The 17,238-nt window shown below is 32.1% G+C and overlaps 3 protein-coding genes across 7 annotated transcripts in view; 1 reads left to right on the top strand and 2 right to left on the bottom strand.

Moving 5' to 3' along the window:
* Nucleotides 1-2,773, bottom strand: part of LOC117234385 (gamma-aminobutyric acid receptor alpha-like) — a 95,830-nt gene extending 93,057 nt beyond the window's left edge. The window contains exon 1 of the mRNA XM_033495534.1: nucleotides 2,241-2,773. The gene's annotated coding sequence lies outside the window, so the exon portion shown is untranslated. The remainder of the gene's footprint in view (nucleotides 1-2,240) is intronic.
* Nucleotides 1,017-14,389, top strand: LOC117234384 (arylsulfatase B-like). Of its 2 annotated transcripts, none has more exons than XM_033495531.1 (9): nucleotides 1,017-1,130; nucleotides 7,346-7,536; nucleotides 7,928-8,158; nucleotides 9,890-10,045; nucleotides 10,169-10,433; nucleotides 11,949-12,106; nucleotides 12,175-12,310; nucleotides 12,713-13,161; nucleotides 13,332-14,389. In XM_033495531.1, the coding sequence occupies exons 2-9, from the start codon at nucleotides 7,357-7,359 to the stop codon at nucleotides 13,830-13,832; spliced, it is 2,076 nt and encodes a 691-aa protein (XP_033351422.1). In that variant the 5' UTR covers nucleotides 1,017-1,130; nucleotides 7,346-7,356; the 3' UTR covers nucleotides 13,833-14,389. The 2 variants fall into 2 exon arrangements, with proteins under 2 accessions (XP_033351422.1, XP_033351421.1); XM_033495530.1 differs by lacking the exon at nucleotides 1,017-1,130 and adding an exon at nucleotides 5,353-5,606.
* LOC117234381 (golgin subfamily B member 1-like) overlaps nucleotides 14,388-17,238 on the bottom strand; it is a 16,769-nt gene continuing 13,918 nt past the window's right edge. For 3 of the 4 annotated variants that reach the window (XM_033495522.1, XM_033495523.1, XM_033495521.1), the window contains 3 exons: nucleotides 15,845-16,008; nucleotides 15,481-15,535; nucleotides 14,388-15,183 (listed from right to left, as the gene is read on the bottom strand). In XM_033495522.1, the coding sequence (XP_033351413.1) occupies nucleotides 15,159-15,183; nucleotides 15,481-15,535; nucleotides 15,845-16,008 (244 nt within the window). In that variant the 3' untranslated portion in view covers nucleotides 14,388-15,158. The remainder of the gene's footprint in view (nucleotides 15,184-15,480; nucleotides 15,536-15,844; nucleotides 16,009-17,238) is intronic. The other variant, XR_004493515.1, reaches the window with a different exon arrangement.

Here is a 17,238-nt window from a genome sequence, read left to right as displayed (position 1 = left end):
TAAACATTTCCTTCGTGTGTAAATACTTCCTTGATGAGCAAGTAATATCGATTAATTTCTTGTTCAACTTATATAGATTTCTTAATTGTAGAAAAATTGTACTAATCATTACGATAGTTTTAAAGTATATGTTCATGGAGTGAAATCCTTGGCGAACAAGAAATTAGATGAAATATTTATCGAATCAATTTAACTATAGGTATAGAGTCAAACTAAATTTCTGGAAGCAAGCGTCGATTTGAAAATCCATGATTTCGCAGAATGGTATGGAGTGGAAGACAGTATTAACCACACAGTAGCTAAGAACTTCATAACTTTCTCAATCTAGATGAAACGAAAGAGTTTTGCATTATAATCGCCAAATACAGTGGCTGACTTAAATGGAAAAGAACAGGAATCAAGTTACTCAGATAGTTGCAGTTATCCGTTCATAACTTCATATTCTGCCGAATTAATAGTTTGAAATGAATTTAAATGGTTTGAATTAATTGAAAGTTATTCCACGGAGCGTAGAATTTGAAAACGCAAGCCCATTCAGCGAATATGCTTAGTAAGTTTACGCGAAAATACGAAAAAAAGCGTGTTGTTTTACTCATTTTTTAATCACACGTCGACAATCGAATAAACACGAAGTATGTGCAAAAACTCTGCTTAATTTTATTCTTTCTATTCATTGCACTCTAGCAAACTTTTTTATTTCATTTAGTAATACCGCAAAATCTCTCGCAAACTTATCTGTTATGAAATTGATTTAAAAAAACTGCAAATGTTTAAGATGATTTTTTTTTTAAAGAATTACGCAATTATGAGCTCTGAGGAAGAATAAATAGTTAATTATACGAAAAACTCGATAACAAAGTTATATAACAGAGTTTAAAAAAGAAGAAAGTGGTCCACGAGAAGCAACATTGATATTTATTTTAAGAAATTCGTTAAACCAGAATAATTTTTTTCATACAGTGCATAGTACCACAGTGGATTCGATTATTTCCTTTCGAGTCACAATCGTTCATGGACGAAATACAAAAACTATTCTCGAGGTTGTAGGAACGCGCAACTTAAGCGTGAATTAGATAAATCGCAGTCTCCTTCAGTCTGGCAAACAAGAAAGTGTACCATTATATTTTAAGGTAAGTTCTTGCCTTCTTATGTACCTTATTAAATATATATAATATAAATAATAATATAAATATAAATAAATAATTCCAATTATCGTTTCATGTGAATTTTACACGAAATCTCGCCTAGATAATTGATTGTTTTTAAACTGATTCCTGAGCACAAGGTGGTAGGTTAAACGTAACCAAGAAACATTCAGTTTATATACTCAATATATTACATCGATATTTGTATAAAAATAATTCCATTATATCGATAATTATAAAAATATAATTAGTAAAATTAATTCTGAAAATTTGCATTTTTGCAGTTTTAAAACATTGTAATTTTAATCATGTGAAAATTGTAATGTTAGCAATTCATTAATATCTTATGTATTATAACTTCAAGATTATTATGTGAATTCATATCTTATATATATAATAATTTCAAAATTAATACGGCTGCGTATGATGTAAATGAGTAAAACATATTATGTCTAAAGCGTTTTACGTATCACTCTTATTTCTTAATACTTTCTATTATGTCTCTAAAGTTTATTAAAAAAAATACTACTACTTTCCCTCTGTTTTTTTAACGAGTATGTAATTATACCTTATATTTACCTACTTCCTTAATCACTGTTCCATATCTGATTCTTTTCAAAGTAATATATATGACTTATTGCTGTAGATATATACTCTAAATTACATTCCAACAACAATTTAATATTTATGTATAACAATTTCTTTTCCTTTATGGAGAATTACAATTATTTTTAAACTGGAAGAACAATTAAGTAAATGGAATAATCATTATTATTCGCTAAATTTATAGTAACTAGTAAATATTAATTAGTATCTAGTAACTATTGCTATAATACTTAACTATATACTTAACACAATACATTATTGTTGCACAAAACACATCTACAAAATTAATATTTATACTTTATACTACTTTTGTCGATTACTTTTTACTAGGTACTACTATCAACAACAATTAAGATACATGCCGCGTTCGAAATATGTAGTCGGATCATCGAACAGCCATTACAACGAATCTATTGAATCCAATGGAACTAAATTATAAAATAAAGGTTCCGATAAAATGAAATAAAATTTCAAACAAATTTTAATTACCTTGAGATATTTGCAAATGTAAAATAATTCGTAGAAAGTAACAGCTTCGTCATCAGTAAATCTGGTTTTCGTTGATGCACTCACTTCGAATAAATTACCGTCTAAGAAAACTATGTAGTCCATTTTCATTTTACGTTCGTAAGAAACTATTTTCTACCTTTCGCGGAAGTAAAAGTACAAGACTATGTCTATGACATAACCTCGTTTTTAGGTATACACAATAAGCAAAAATGCGTGTGCTAATGAAAAAGTGTCAGAAACAAATAAGATATCCATCGAGTTTCGAAAAATTGAAATGCGTGAATTAGGTACGAAACGAGTTTACTGCAGTGAATGTAAACTAATGAAAATCAGGTAGTGTCGCGTGTACTATGTACACATTTTACTACGCGAATCAGTGCATAAACTCCGTTCACGTCGTTTACAAATAAATCCTGTTACGTTTCACTCATCTTAACCTCTCCGGTACACGCGTCGACTACAAAAACTATGAGAGTACTAGCGACAATTTTTCGCGCCACAATCTTTTCACTTACGAAAGCACGATAAGCGTTTTAAATATGGACAACGCGATGACTCTTTTGTTAATACCTCGAAGGAGAAGAAACTGAACTTTTGATTGATGCGAGTGAAAGCGATAAAAATGTTGCGCGACAATTTTTCGTTTGTGCGCGTAACCTAATGATCGAGAACCATCCAATGCGACCCCATAGTCAAACGTCGACTGAAGTCTGCAATACGATATACAAATGCTCTTGTTCGCGACGTGGCTGTTAAATAATACCACACAGCGAACGAGCGCTATACTAAATCATATTGTAAATCAAATATTCAATAGAATAAAGAAAAATTTTAGTAAACTCTTAATTGTATCGATAGTTGTTAACTTCTTCATTGACTGAAATATCATATTAGCATTCGCAAGATGATATAAGATTTATTTAAAGATGATAAAAGATTTATTTAAGTCTGTCTATTTAAACTATAGATACATGTAAATAAATACTAGGTAGATAATATATACTTAAAGATTTGTTTCGTATGTTGAGAAATTAAAATATACGACAATATATGTATAATTAAAATATAAATTAAATTTGGCTCCTCGTCTAAATTTTTAAATTCAACATTAGAATCTGAAAGCTTCGAATAGTTTGGATTAAAAAATTTAAATTACAAATCTTTCAATTAATATTTAAATAAGTAATAAATGATGAGAAAAAGTAAATATTGGTTTCGTTCTCACGAAATTTCAAATCTAAGAAATATATAAGGAATACAAAAGTACATATTACAAATCAAAGTTTTAGAAATTTATGTTTTAAAACTTCAAACTTCTAGAATATGGGATTTGATAGTATTTGCTACGGCTGCACAGAGGGACCAACGATATTTTGTATTCAAAGAAAGTCCAGAAATGACAGAAACAAAGAAAACACGTTTTATCTTATAAAATAAGTTGTACCTACGACATTCTTGTCAATACCATAAAAATCAAACATTCTTCGAGAATTTAAGATCGAAAAGAATTATATAAGATATTTTACTAAATCTGGGAGAAAATTGCATAAAAACATTTTCCTTGCTACTCCAATATTTATACCGATATCAAATAACAAAACTACAATATGATGAACTTTGTAATAAATAAATTGAATTTCTACAAAATAAATACCTTTCAGAATACAAACGGATGAAGTATTTAAATATAAGTTTGTATTTCATCAAATTAATTCATCTGCTAATTACTTTTTCCACGTACTGTACATTATTAACGCGCATCCAGCTACATCTTTGATATCAGTTAATTTACTCGCAATATAAATCGTGTTTCACTACGTCGTTTCTTTTTACACCAGAGTCAATTTGCTACTTAATTTGAAAGAAGCCGACTACATTCATTTAAGTAGAGTTACATAGCAATAATTAAGTGCATTCTTGTATATATAGTATGATATACAGTAGACAATAAAAATATTTGTATATCCCTTCTATCATAATTTATCTATCATAATGTATAAATAGTGGTTCGTTAAATCCAACGTCCATTTATTAATTTATCCATTGTATAGGTGCATACATATAAAGATTCTATTATTTAATAATATCTTCATTCAATTACAAAAAGTCTGTATCCAATTAATAATCATAGCAATGCGCATATGCTTTTTATATCAGTTGCAGTCACGGGTGGTCGTATATAGAGACTCTTTGAAAAAGATAGCCTTCGTACATGAGATCGCGATGAGATCGTGATTATAAATTATAATAAAACGAAATACGAGATGTCAAAGACTAAAAACATATCTAATTTTAAATCATAATAAATATTATTAAGTAAGTAACGTAATAATATAAATATATTATATTCCAATCGGCACGATCTCATATGTGCAAGTATTTTGCTTTGACTCTATAAAAATAGATAAATATGAAATAATGGAATACTCCTTGTAAAACTAGCAGCGAAACGTAACAATCGAAACAAATTGAAGAAATTAGCGACAATTAGCGAACGTTTTCGCAGCGTTCTGCTTATGACAATTTGAATGTCATGCCGATTGAAAATTTAATTACATCGCGACGCAGGCTACTCCAAGCTTTACTTGTGTTTCCATCTAATTATTCAAATCGTATTTGTCCAAACTGTGGCACCGTTCCAACCCATAATATGTACTATCTCATTAATATAATATAATAATTCCACCGGAATTATTGGTCGAATCGAAATGCTACATCAAAAGCTATATCACCTTAGTTACTTGAGATAAAAAGTTGTTCGTTTTCAACTAGTGTCATTGCATTATATAAATAATAATAACAGAATAGATTTGAGAATATTATTAAATAAGAACTATCTTAGTGCTAACATTTATTTTATTAAAAAATCTCTCTCTCTCTTTCTCTCTCTCTCTTTCTCTCTCTCTCTCTCTTCCTCTCTCTTTCTCTACCTAAATACCATAAGATTATTAAATAAGATTTTTCCATGGCATAGTAATTTTACATGCACAAAAACCACAGTGATTTGAAAGGAATGTTGAATTTTCACGTATACATACACGACGCATCACTGCGACTTCTCGCACTCGCCTCCTTCATTTTCCTCCCCCAGAACAGCACTTTCGTTATGCTCCAGATCCTCCCTTTGCTCCTCGCCGCTAGCCATACGGAAAATCTAAAGTGGTAATAAGCCAACGCGTTTTGAGTTTCCCAGTCAGTCGGTTCTCGCGTTGGCAAAGACCAGCCGAACAAAGCTGATCTCTTTTATTCCACGGAAAGATGCCACCCGGACATAAACGGAAAAAATGTACAGCTTACAACGAATAGTTGGATACAGGACAGTCATTCTTCTCCTTTACCATGAACGTAAGAACTTTCTTCCTTCGCTCTCACGTGTTTGAAAGATATTTATGCATTTCCATTTAACGCGGCTGAAATTGTGTCATCGATAGAACGTTATTAATTAACATAATTTTCCAATATATAATATTCCAATGCTAATAGATTAATCACCGAGTGACAAAGTGATTTTTATCGTCGTTAGTCGCCTCAAAATATGCGAAAAACTGTAACACCTCAGTAATCAATTTTATTGATCGATGAAGGATAGCTTCGTACAGTGAAAGTGTTTAGAATAGTTGACCATCCTGATGTTTATAGCACGGACCAGCATATTCACTACCTGTAAGGACTAACTTTAGTATGGGGAGAAATGTCCAAAACTTAATTCCTCCGTAAAAGTTCGGTCTTCTCTAGTGAATACAAAGAATAGTTCTATTCTTAGAGTAGCGAATTAAGCGCACCTTAGAAAGAGTAGACGTTGTATATATGACGTTGATTTCTTAGGGCTAAGTTGCAACAATATATTTGTTAAAGCTCGCGAATATTTTATTGTTTGGGAACTATCTTATTATTTGGAAAGCTCAAACTGTTTAATTGTCCGAACTCCTACCGATCGTTTTCTTTTCTTCAGTCTGGTATTAGCCAGATTTAAATATACCTGTTATCACATTTCCAAACTGACTTTCTCGGAAACGAAACGTCATATGATAAACTTTTATTACATATGTTCGCCTTATTTTTTCTCGTAGAATTACTCTACACCCAATTATATCAATGATTACGGACCACTCTGTATAAATGAGATGACGAAACGATCTTCTAAATTCATACAACTACTGATGTTGTTTCATACGCCAAATAAAAGTCCTGTGGATTGATTGATAAGTAATTGATTATTAATATTTAATTTGTTATTTATTTATATATTTATTTAATATTTAATTATTTGATTAAAAAGAAAGATATATATACTACAGCTAATTCTTTAAATAGATAATTTCAATGTATAATTTGCTAACTTCGTAAGTACTGTTTTTAACTACTAATTTGCCATTAATTTGTACTTTTTAATACAAATTCACATACTGTTGCAACAAATACTGTTACTGTTGAATATTTACCGGCGGCAATATATGGATTTACCTGAAGATGGATTGAAATACTATAAGGTAAATAACGCTGGTAGAAAACGCTTAGATTAGACAATTGCCTGCTCATATATTAGAGAAATATCCTGACAGGGATATTTGTTTTTCTTTTGTTCAACATTTCGTATATAAGCCCAGGTCTTCGAGATTTTTAAATCAGTAATGCCAATGGCACTACATCTATCACTGTACTATCGTTACAAGTGCTGGACTAAACGTAGAAACATCTGATATTGGAGTATTACTATCACCAACCATGTACGATGTTGTATTATTAATTTACTTAATTACTTTAATTAATTAATTATCATTATTGTGTATTATACTATTGTTAAATTATTAATTTATTTCCTTCTGTAATTAACTTTTATGTTGGAATTTCAACCTCGGGATAGTATTTTATTGATATTTGTACTTTGAAACTTTACACTTCGTTTTCAATCATACCTGTAATTTACTTAATCAATATTTGTGATAGCAGCTAATCAAATTATAACTATTTATTATACAATCAATTCTACGAACTGTATGGGTACCTTAATAGATTGGATCAGTTTTTAAATTTGATCTGTAATCAACTTCTGTGAATGTGAAATTTTATTTTATTTGTTGCAGCTGATTTCGAGATGAACCTCGCATTGATACTACAGTTTTTTACCGTGCTATTTCTCTCGGAGTTAATAGTAACAGCCGTGGGCACAGTTTTCTTCACATCCTTATTTTCGCGGCCGAAAGTGCAAATTAACTTTCAACCGCCGGAAACTAAACAGAAGCCACATATCATCATTATTCTTGCTGATGATCTGGTATGTACAAATAACAGCAGAGGATCGATATATCGTATCCGTAAAAAAGGACGTTATAATTAAACAAAGTAACGTTATATCAGATACGAAGAAAGATATTCTGCAAATAAAACTATAAATATACTAAAGAATTACAAATTTTGTATCTTTTTAGTTATTAAGAATATTTCTCGCAAAATCCATATCAACTTTTATCGTGCCGCTTTAATGATATTCGTGATATTCATTTATTGGTGTTAATATTTAATATAAATTATATTCAATATATTAATATTTAATATATATTTAATATAAATTAAATAATATATCATTCAGATGTACTGAAAATAAAAGACGATAGTAATCATATTCTCAATTACTTAAAAATTGTTTATTTAAAATCATTGCATAGGGTTGGAACGACGTAAGCTTTCACGGATCGGATCAAATTCCTACGCCGAACATAGACGCCCTCGCATACAATGGTATCATCTTAAATAATCATTACGTTCCGGCATTGTGCACGCCAAGCAGATCCGCTTTGATGACTGGAAAAAACCCGATTCATCTGGGTATGCAACATTCTGTTCTCTATCCGACCGAACCACGAGGGCTTCCTCTAAGCGAGAAACTATTACCGCAGGTAGGTTTCTGAACGAATCACGCAACGTGAGTTTCTTTCGATTTTATCATCTTAATAAAATATCATTTATTAGGAAGCTTAATAAATACTATGTTATACTAAATATATAATATAATATATTACATTACATTAAATATTACATAGCTACTTTGCATTAGTATTATTAGCATAACTTATACAGGGTGATTGGTAACTGGTGGTACATGCGGAAAGGGGGTGATCCTACGCGAAAAAAGAAGTCGAAAATATAGAATAAAAAAATTTTTTTTTAATTTTTCCATCGAGACAACGATCTACAGTGAGATCCGTTATAACGAGACGCGATAAAGTGCACGCGTACCGAGCGAAAATTCAAAGTCGATTTTCTCGAAAACAAAGCCTCAAACGAAAAATTTTTATTCTATATTTTCGACTTCTTTTTTCGCGTACCCCCTTCCCGCTTGTACCACCAGTTACCAACCACCCTGTATAATTATATATATAACATATATATTAATAGTAATATTTGCATACCTTATATACAGAGCGTTGATAGTGGCACAAGTAAAAAGATTTCAAACTTGCTTTTATTAAATACGAAATCTACATTATGTTTCTATTTCTATCACGAAAAATGGCATATTTATAGTGGCATCAGTTTTGCGTTAAACGGCAGTTACATCAATAAAGCCTGTATTTAGTATTTTCAAAAATATAAATTTTAAAAAGTCCTGTAAAATTTACATTTCTTGTTGTACCACTTATTAATAGCTGTACCACTATTAATGCCAAGTAGCGATATTAACTATATAATATAGTATTATCTATATTAAATAGTATTTATTGGGAAGTTTATCTAAAGTATTTTACAATTCTTCTCACGAATAACTTCTATGTATAATCATAGTAAATTCTTTGTTAGTCCATGATCATTTGCATGATCAAGCAAATTTACCATAAAGCAAATATTAAGATATCAGAATCTGCTTGATCAGAATACAATAGAATTATTCAAATAATGGAAACTAGAATATATTTTTTATTTTTAAATAGAGAAAATTCTCTACTTTGAAATAAAAAAAATTTGGCGTAACTGCTGGCAATACATCGAAAAATGCAGTCATGTTTATTCGAAATATTTACAATAATTTTGTATATTAATCGTGACTATTCTTCTAAATTACTTTCCCACAAATGTACTTCAATAACTTAGTATTGCCTATGGTCTCGAGCGTACCAAATTATCAGAATTCGTAAATTCATTAGTTGTTCATATGTTTAATTATATCGTAATTTCGATTAAATATTCAGATGTTTTCTGTAATAAGAAAATCTTACTCTAGTCAAATCACTGGATTAAGTTACCGAAATTAATTATAAGAGACTATTTACTATGATTTTCTCCGCGTTATCGATATCACAGGAAATACGTAAGTATCTCGGAAACTATAGATGGTACGAAAAAGGATTTGAAACAAATGTTGTACGATTTCGAAGGGTACATATCGTGCCGATATTTACTTTACCTTGCAATGATCTTGAAATGCCCTGTGAAGGTCACAGATACATTTTTAAGTGAGAATTATGTATGTGTTATATGATGTACGTTCATATATATTTTTATTCCATATTCTTGTAGATGACATGAAAACATTTTAAAGACACTAAGCGAATCATTAATTTAAGTTTAATGCCTTAAACTACGATTTGGACCAAAATTTAATATATTTTTCGTACGAATGTTCGTTTCAGTATTTACAGGAGATAGGCTATAAAACACACGCTGTGGGAAAATGGCATTTAGGATATTTCAAAAAACAATATACTCCGACGTATCGTGGATTTGACTCACACTTTGGATATTGGAACGGTCTTGAGGATTATTACACTCATATCGCGCAAGAACCGGTAAATATTTTGAAAGTTAACTTCGTGATAACTTGTCATCTCTAAAATTTTATTTTCCTAAATATGAAACGTTAGAATATAAAACCTATATAAATCAGTTTTGTATAAGAAAAATTTCCTCAGGATCCACTATATAACGAGTACAAAGGCTTCGATATGAGGCGAAATCTGACAGTGGCATGGGACACTGCAGGAAAATACGCTACCGATCTCTTCACAAACGAAGCTGTGCGGCTGATTAACGAACACGATACTGAACGTCCAATGTTTCTATACCTGGCTCACTTGGCTGTCCATAAAGGTAATGAAAATCAACTGCTACGAGCACCGGACGAAGAGATCGCCAAATTTTCATACATTCTCGACCCGGAAAGAAGAATCCAAGCAGGTAAACGTTAGCCTTTTTCTTGACAAATTATCTACTTCAATTATACCTTTACACTTTGAGGATGGTATGCTCTGACAAGCATCTAGCCAGAATTCTGCGTATTTTTGGAAAAGGTTCAAAAGGTCGCTGGGAAAGTTCGTTCCGATTTACGTTTCGATTCGATATACATTTATTGAATTATATAGGTTTTTTTGTATATAGGTATTTTATTCCACGGTCTTTCTCTATCTTTCACGCAACTTGAATATTCCATCCTTGCAGAACCTCTCAGATTTTTCGGCGAAAAACTTTTCAATATGATCTTTCATGTCGACCAAATTCCTTAAAAAGCGGAATGAACTTTCCAAATAGCACTTAACAAGTGTAATAACTTATTAAGAATCAACGACCATATTTAAAGATACTTCTAGTAACGTTTCTTATTATGATATGCTTTTTTTTATTTATTTATTTATTTATTAAAATTACAATCAATTCTCGCGTTGAGAATTTTCAGTAATTTTTCTGGCGTGGCGCAGTGAAATGGCTGATTATTTATAATAAGTTAATACTTATTATAGATGAGTATAATTTATAAGTATTATAAATAAGTAAATATTACTTAATTTAGATAACTAATTGAATCTAGCGTTTAGGTCTAGCGGGTAGTGCCTCTTCAGCCTGCGAATCTGGTCCGTCGTATCAAGTAGTCCAGTGATTAGGGGGTTTCGGTGTTTGTTGACTCTTTTGCTATATCTGTCGCTATATTTTGCTATTTCCTCTTTGACTGTGGGTATCTTGAGGTCGCGGTGTATTGTTTCATTGGTTACATACCAAGGTGCATCAATTAGGGATCTTAGCGTTTTCGATTGGAAGCGTTGAAGTATTTCAATATTGGAGTTACTTGCTGTTCCCCATAGTTGGACTCCGTAGTTCCAGACAGGTTTTATTACGGTCTTGTAGAGGCTAATTTTGTTCTGTGTGCTTAGGTGTATCGACATCTAGCAATCATCTTGTCCGCAGGTATAGGGTCTTTGTGTCGTGCGTCACGCCACATAAACTGTTGGAAAGTTTACTGTCGAGTGCCGCTACACAGCCAATATTATATCTAATATATTGATAACGATTTCGTATTATTCAAGCGTGTAGTTAACATTTTTAGAGGATACTCTCATCGCCAACAGTTGAAAAATGAAAGACGCGAATTCGCGTCACACGTGCGCAGTGTTAACTTTATCGTTTTTCAACATTTTCAAATAACAGCGTTCACAACGTACCTCCACGGATCTGCTCTTTTAAACAATTCAAAATAGCGAGCGCAATGTAAACAGATATTTAGCACTCTACAATTAAAATATCAATTATCGTACTCCTTTATCAAATTCTACGTTTTTCTAAGTAAAGAAACAATTTCCGTCGATAACAATAAAAGGTACTTTTGAAGGTTTTGTGTGCGTGTTAAAAGAATAAAACATGGAAATAATATTCTAACATCGCGCTGAGTTCAAATATTATAATTTATACCTGTACTTACAGCCGTTGTATCGAAATTGGACCAAAGCGTTGGCGATGTGATGGACGCACTGCGAAGTCGCGGCATGTTGGAAAATAGCATAGTAGTCTTCATGAGCGACAACGGTGCACCAACCAACGGTATACTGAGCAATCAAGGCAGCAATTACCCTCTTCGTGGCGTAAATATATTCTACATAGAACGATTGTACGTTCGTCTGGAATAGCTGAAATTTTGACAATTTTCCAGATAAAGGACAGTCCATGGGAAGGTGGAACGAGAGGAGTCGCAGCTATCTGGAGTCCTCTGATTAGAAAATCTAAAAGAGTGTCGAATCAAATGATGTTCATGTCCGATTGGCTACCTACGCTTTTATCTGCAGCAGGTTAATAGAATAATGTTAAAAGTATTAAAATCATTCCACGGTATTAGAAATTCGCGTTCTATTAAATTCTCATTTCTCGCAAAATTTTCAAAGCAACTGTAAGACAAATTATTAAAAGGATCGAGATTTTGCTATAAGTCACTTTACGTCCACATCTCTATAGAAATACTTTACCATATTGATATTGCAAGATATTACGGTAAAATTACTAAAAACGTTAACAAACACTAGATTAATTGAAACGTTTACAAAATCAGATTGACACACAGTAAAGTTGATATTGCAAGATATTACGGTAAAATTACTAAAAACGTTGACAAACACTAGATTAATTAAAACGTTTACAAAATCAGATTGACACACAGTAAAGTTTATTTTATCCAAAACTCGTGTAACCTTTAGGAGTGGACAGGATACAACTCGGAAACATCGATGGATTCGATCTCTGGCCATCCTTGGTGTCGGGCAAAATCAGTCCCAGATCCGAAATAGTGATCAACATCGATGACCTCGCTGATTATGCTGCTATTAGACGAGGCGATTTTAAATATATCATCGGCCGGACTGAAACTGGCATCGCCTGGCTTGGAGCAAGTGGAAACCCATCCGAGGGCGTTTCCCCTCGATACGATCCTTACAAAGTGTTGTACAGCAAAACTGGTGTCGCTATTTCTGGTATTATTACCGCTAAACAAGCGATGGAACTAAACAAAAAGAAAAAAGAAAACATAAGAATTGTGTACGATACTTCTTCAAAAACCAATTTTCAAGAGAAGATACTTACCAGCGAGGACATTATCGAAATGCGAAAAAAAGCACAGATAAAGTGTAACGTTACAGAGAAAGATAAGGTCAGTGTCGTACGAACAAAAATCCTATTTGAAATTACATATGTTACGTATAAGTTTTCTACGCTATTTTATTTTTATTTTCACTGATAAAAATACCATAACTTATAATAAGTTTTATAACCATCTTGTGTTGCAAACCGCTAAAAAATTTGTCTATAATTTTATTACAGATCCCTTGCGAGCCAATGATAGCACCATGTCTTTTTAATATAGAACAAGATCCTTGCGAAATGGTGAATCTTGCTGAGAGAAATCCTGTGATTTTAACTATATTTGAAACGATTCTTATTAGGCACAGATTAACCGTGATACCTCCTAGTAATTTGGATGGAGATCCCAGATCGAACCCATCGCTTTGGAATAACACCTGGACCAGTTGGGCCGAACCTAATCCATTAATGCTCGCTTATACGAATATTAAGCAGCCTGAATATTACGCCGATCAGGCGATCGTAGTAATATCTATCATTTTTTGTTTTTTCGTCATTGGAGCAATAATTGCTTTTAAGTGTCGGAAAACTAATTCGAACAACTTGGGGAATCCTGAATATCAGAATTATCATGAAAGAGTCACTTGTACTATAGATGACAGCGAAGAAGCATTTTCCATATCTAGTGTTGTATCAGATACAAGACGAAATGATACGCCTAGACACGGAGATATAAATTGACATCTTCGAATGAGATACACGAGCGCTAAACCTCTTTTAATTACCGTAAAAATTTATTACACTCGTCGTACTCTTTTGCAAAGATATTAATAATATTCTATTTGAATTCTAATAATTAAACTACACACGATACTTGTTCATTTATAAATTCACGAAATGTATTAAATGAAAGCGAGTACACAAGTTTCACGGTTTTTATCTCGTGTCATCTCGTTCTTTACTTTCCTATAGAAAACGTGATCCATACGATATACAGGAGTATTATATCGTTAATAGGATGACAACGATAAAATACAAATTCCAAGTTTAAAGGTACCGCTTGTTCAGTAAGTTTGTTGTACTTTGAGAAAAATTCATCGAATAATTCGCAACATTTGTAAATAGTCGACAATCTTAATTAATGCTTACGAAATATTCATACTGATTAAAAACAAAAATTACACCTATGACTAGATTATATCACTTCTAACAGAATTAAACACACGCACACGTGCGTTCATTTAACTGACATCTGTCACATGAATGATCAACAATAAAAACACTTTTATGAATAAATACCTCAGTTTCATAATTTATTTATTCACCGACGCTTTCTTGTCTCTGTACAAAATTTCGTGGAAATAGAAAGTTCGAATCATCGCATTTAAAAAGCAACAAATACGGCACTTCCATTTGCGATCGATATCTAGATTTCGATGATCTTGTGTTTTGCCAGCATTTTATTTCAATTTACTATCCATTTCATTGATACCATTGATACCAAACGTTTACGTCAATAAACGGCTGGCAAATCACAGAGAATTTGCATGAAACGCATTTTGAACAAAACTGTTTGCAAAAACTATAAAGAGTAACCATCGGAATAAATATTCTTCCATCAGATATCGGAACTCGATACCCGAGAAACATCTTATACTATTAACAATTTCATAGCTAATAAAATAACTGAAATATACAGTTCTTCTCCAAGGCAATGTTTCGTTATATCTAAACACAAAAGCTATACAACGATTATAATACAGTTTAGTCATGCTCTCACACTCTCTTTTCCTCTGAAGAGATGGAGCGACTTTTTCGTTTTAAAAGCTTCAGGAAAAGCTCCTTCAGAAGCACGACGCGATTAATGTTCCAACGCTCAGAATTGTCACATTAAAAATACAGACATCTTTGCATCCTTGAATCACAGGAATACGTGCGTCACATCTTTAATCACGTTTATCTCGTTCGATCTAGTCTAATTACAGGAATAGCCCCGGCAGTTGGCACTTGGCAGGAATGTATCCAGAAGGCAAGGATGGTGTTCACTTCACCGTCATTAATATTCCATCACATGTGCACCACCTTTGGCGTGCTACAATTACGTTGACATCGTGTTAATATTAATTATCTTATAATAAACATTTCTTGGATATACAAATTTCGAAAAAAGAAATAATAATGCATTGTCTCGCGATTCTAAATATTTTCTTGAGTTTATAAATTAAAACATAAAATGAAAGGAACGGATGAGGGAAAAAAATTTCATTCAACATTGAGATTAAGCATCCAAATATTTTATAGAATTAGAAACGATTAGTTTAAAGGTCAATGACTGTTATTATCTCTTCAAACTAATCAAAACTAATCTATAATGATATTAGAAAACTACCTTTTTCCCCACAGCCAATTCAGCAAAACGCTCGACTGACTCTGAACATCCCTAGCTGTAAGCAGAAAATTAGAAGATTTATAGCCAACGCTTTAAAAATACCTTGATACTTCTATAAAAATCTTACAAAACATTTTCCTAAAATTTTATATCTTGTTAAATTTCTCTTCAAACTAATCAAATGTTCTACTACATCACTTTTATGATAATGATTAAGATTAAAAAAAAAATTTTAAATATAATGAAAAACAAAACACGTACAAAGCCAAACTACGTACTATTACGTAACTACTAACTACGTACTATTGCTTAATACTCTGGAAGATGAAAACTGGAAATGTTAAATATGCCTGAGGATACATACAGAGTGTATAATTTGCATTGACGAGCCGGGCAGCTGCTTCTGGGGGCAAGGTACTTAGAACGTCTTTGTGCGCTAGCAAAGACATTTGCTGTGTGTGCCTCAATTCTCGCTCATCCCTCAATCGCACGTCTTTTGCGTGGCTCACCGTTTGCAGCTGCGACAGCCTAAAGGGAAAACTAGCTTGTACAATGAAATAAGGAGCTTACTATACTACTCACAAACACATCTTAACATATTTCCGCCGAGGAAAATGTAAAGTTAATTCTCTCCTTACGAATAAAATGCTCAGAAACGAATTTACCACCGCATTCACACATTTAAAGCTCTTATAAGTAGCTTATATCTTTACAACCAGCTGATCCGTGAAGTTATTAAACTGAACCCATTAAAGTCCAATCCTATGTTTTCTTTTCTTTTGTTCAATCTAGAGATGCTATACAGGGTGTCTCCGAAATCATACTACAAGCGATCGGGTGGTGATTTTACATGTAAAAATAGGTCAGAAAAAGAAAAGAATATCACTTTTTTATTTAAGGCTCCGTTTTCGAAAAAATTAAGTTTAAAAGCCCATCAGGTACCCTGTATTAGCTGGAAATTTCGAATTATAAAACTTTTGTTTCTGCTCGTGTCTGTAGTATTAAACATAGACAATGTCACGATTTGCTGAGCTTTCAAACACACTTCTCTTGAAAATGAAGCGTTAAACGAAAAAATGTTATTCCTTCTTTTCGGCTTATTTTTACACCACCTGACCGCTTGTACCATGATTTCGAAGGCATCTTGTATATAATTCAGGAAAAGAGATTTGAAAGAAAATTTTGCTTATCAAACCTTTGAATCTTTAATGTGCTGGGCGTAACAGGAGCTCCAAAAAATTGACACTCATTCGTTTCTTGAAACGCATTCATATTTAATTGAAAACATTTGTCTTGTTTAGATTAATTGGTGTAAAGCTTCAAACAACATGAACAGATCATACAGGGCTACAGAGGAAAGGATGAATCAACTTGGAAAGCTTGTTTCCAGATCTGCTACGCGCTAAGCAAACTTAGGGGCTAAACAAATGTGTAATCTTTTAATTAACGCAATGTTAAAAACTCTTTTTATTGAATTATGATATCCTATTTAATAGAAACTATCAGCTAAACGAATAAAAAATATTACAAAGGAGAATACGCTAGAATCAAACGTGTAATTATTTTCCTTGACACTAAAAAGTATTATTTTAAAATAATAATTCTTCGACGAAATGTTTGAATTGAAATTTATAGAAGTCCTTCAATAATAATACATCTTTTCTTTGTGAATAAAAAAGAATCAAAATAAACCATGCCTGAAGACCACTTCTATTTAAAAACATAGAGATATATTATATGTATTAAGTCGTCCCAAAA

This window comes from Bombus vosnesenskii, unplaced genomic scaffold (assembly GCF_011952255.1).
Source record: "Bombus vosnesenskii isolate JDL3184/JDL3185 unplaced genomic scaffold, Bvos_JDL3184-5_v1.1 scf7180000013304, whole genome shotgun sequence".
Taxonomy (NCBI): Eukaryota; Metazoa; Arthropoda; class Insecta; order Hymenoptera; family Apidae; genus Bombus; species Bombus vosnesenskii.
This window is presented reverse-complemented; position numbering and strand designations above follow the sequence as displayed.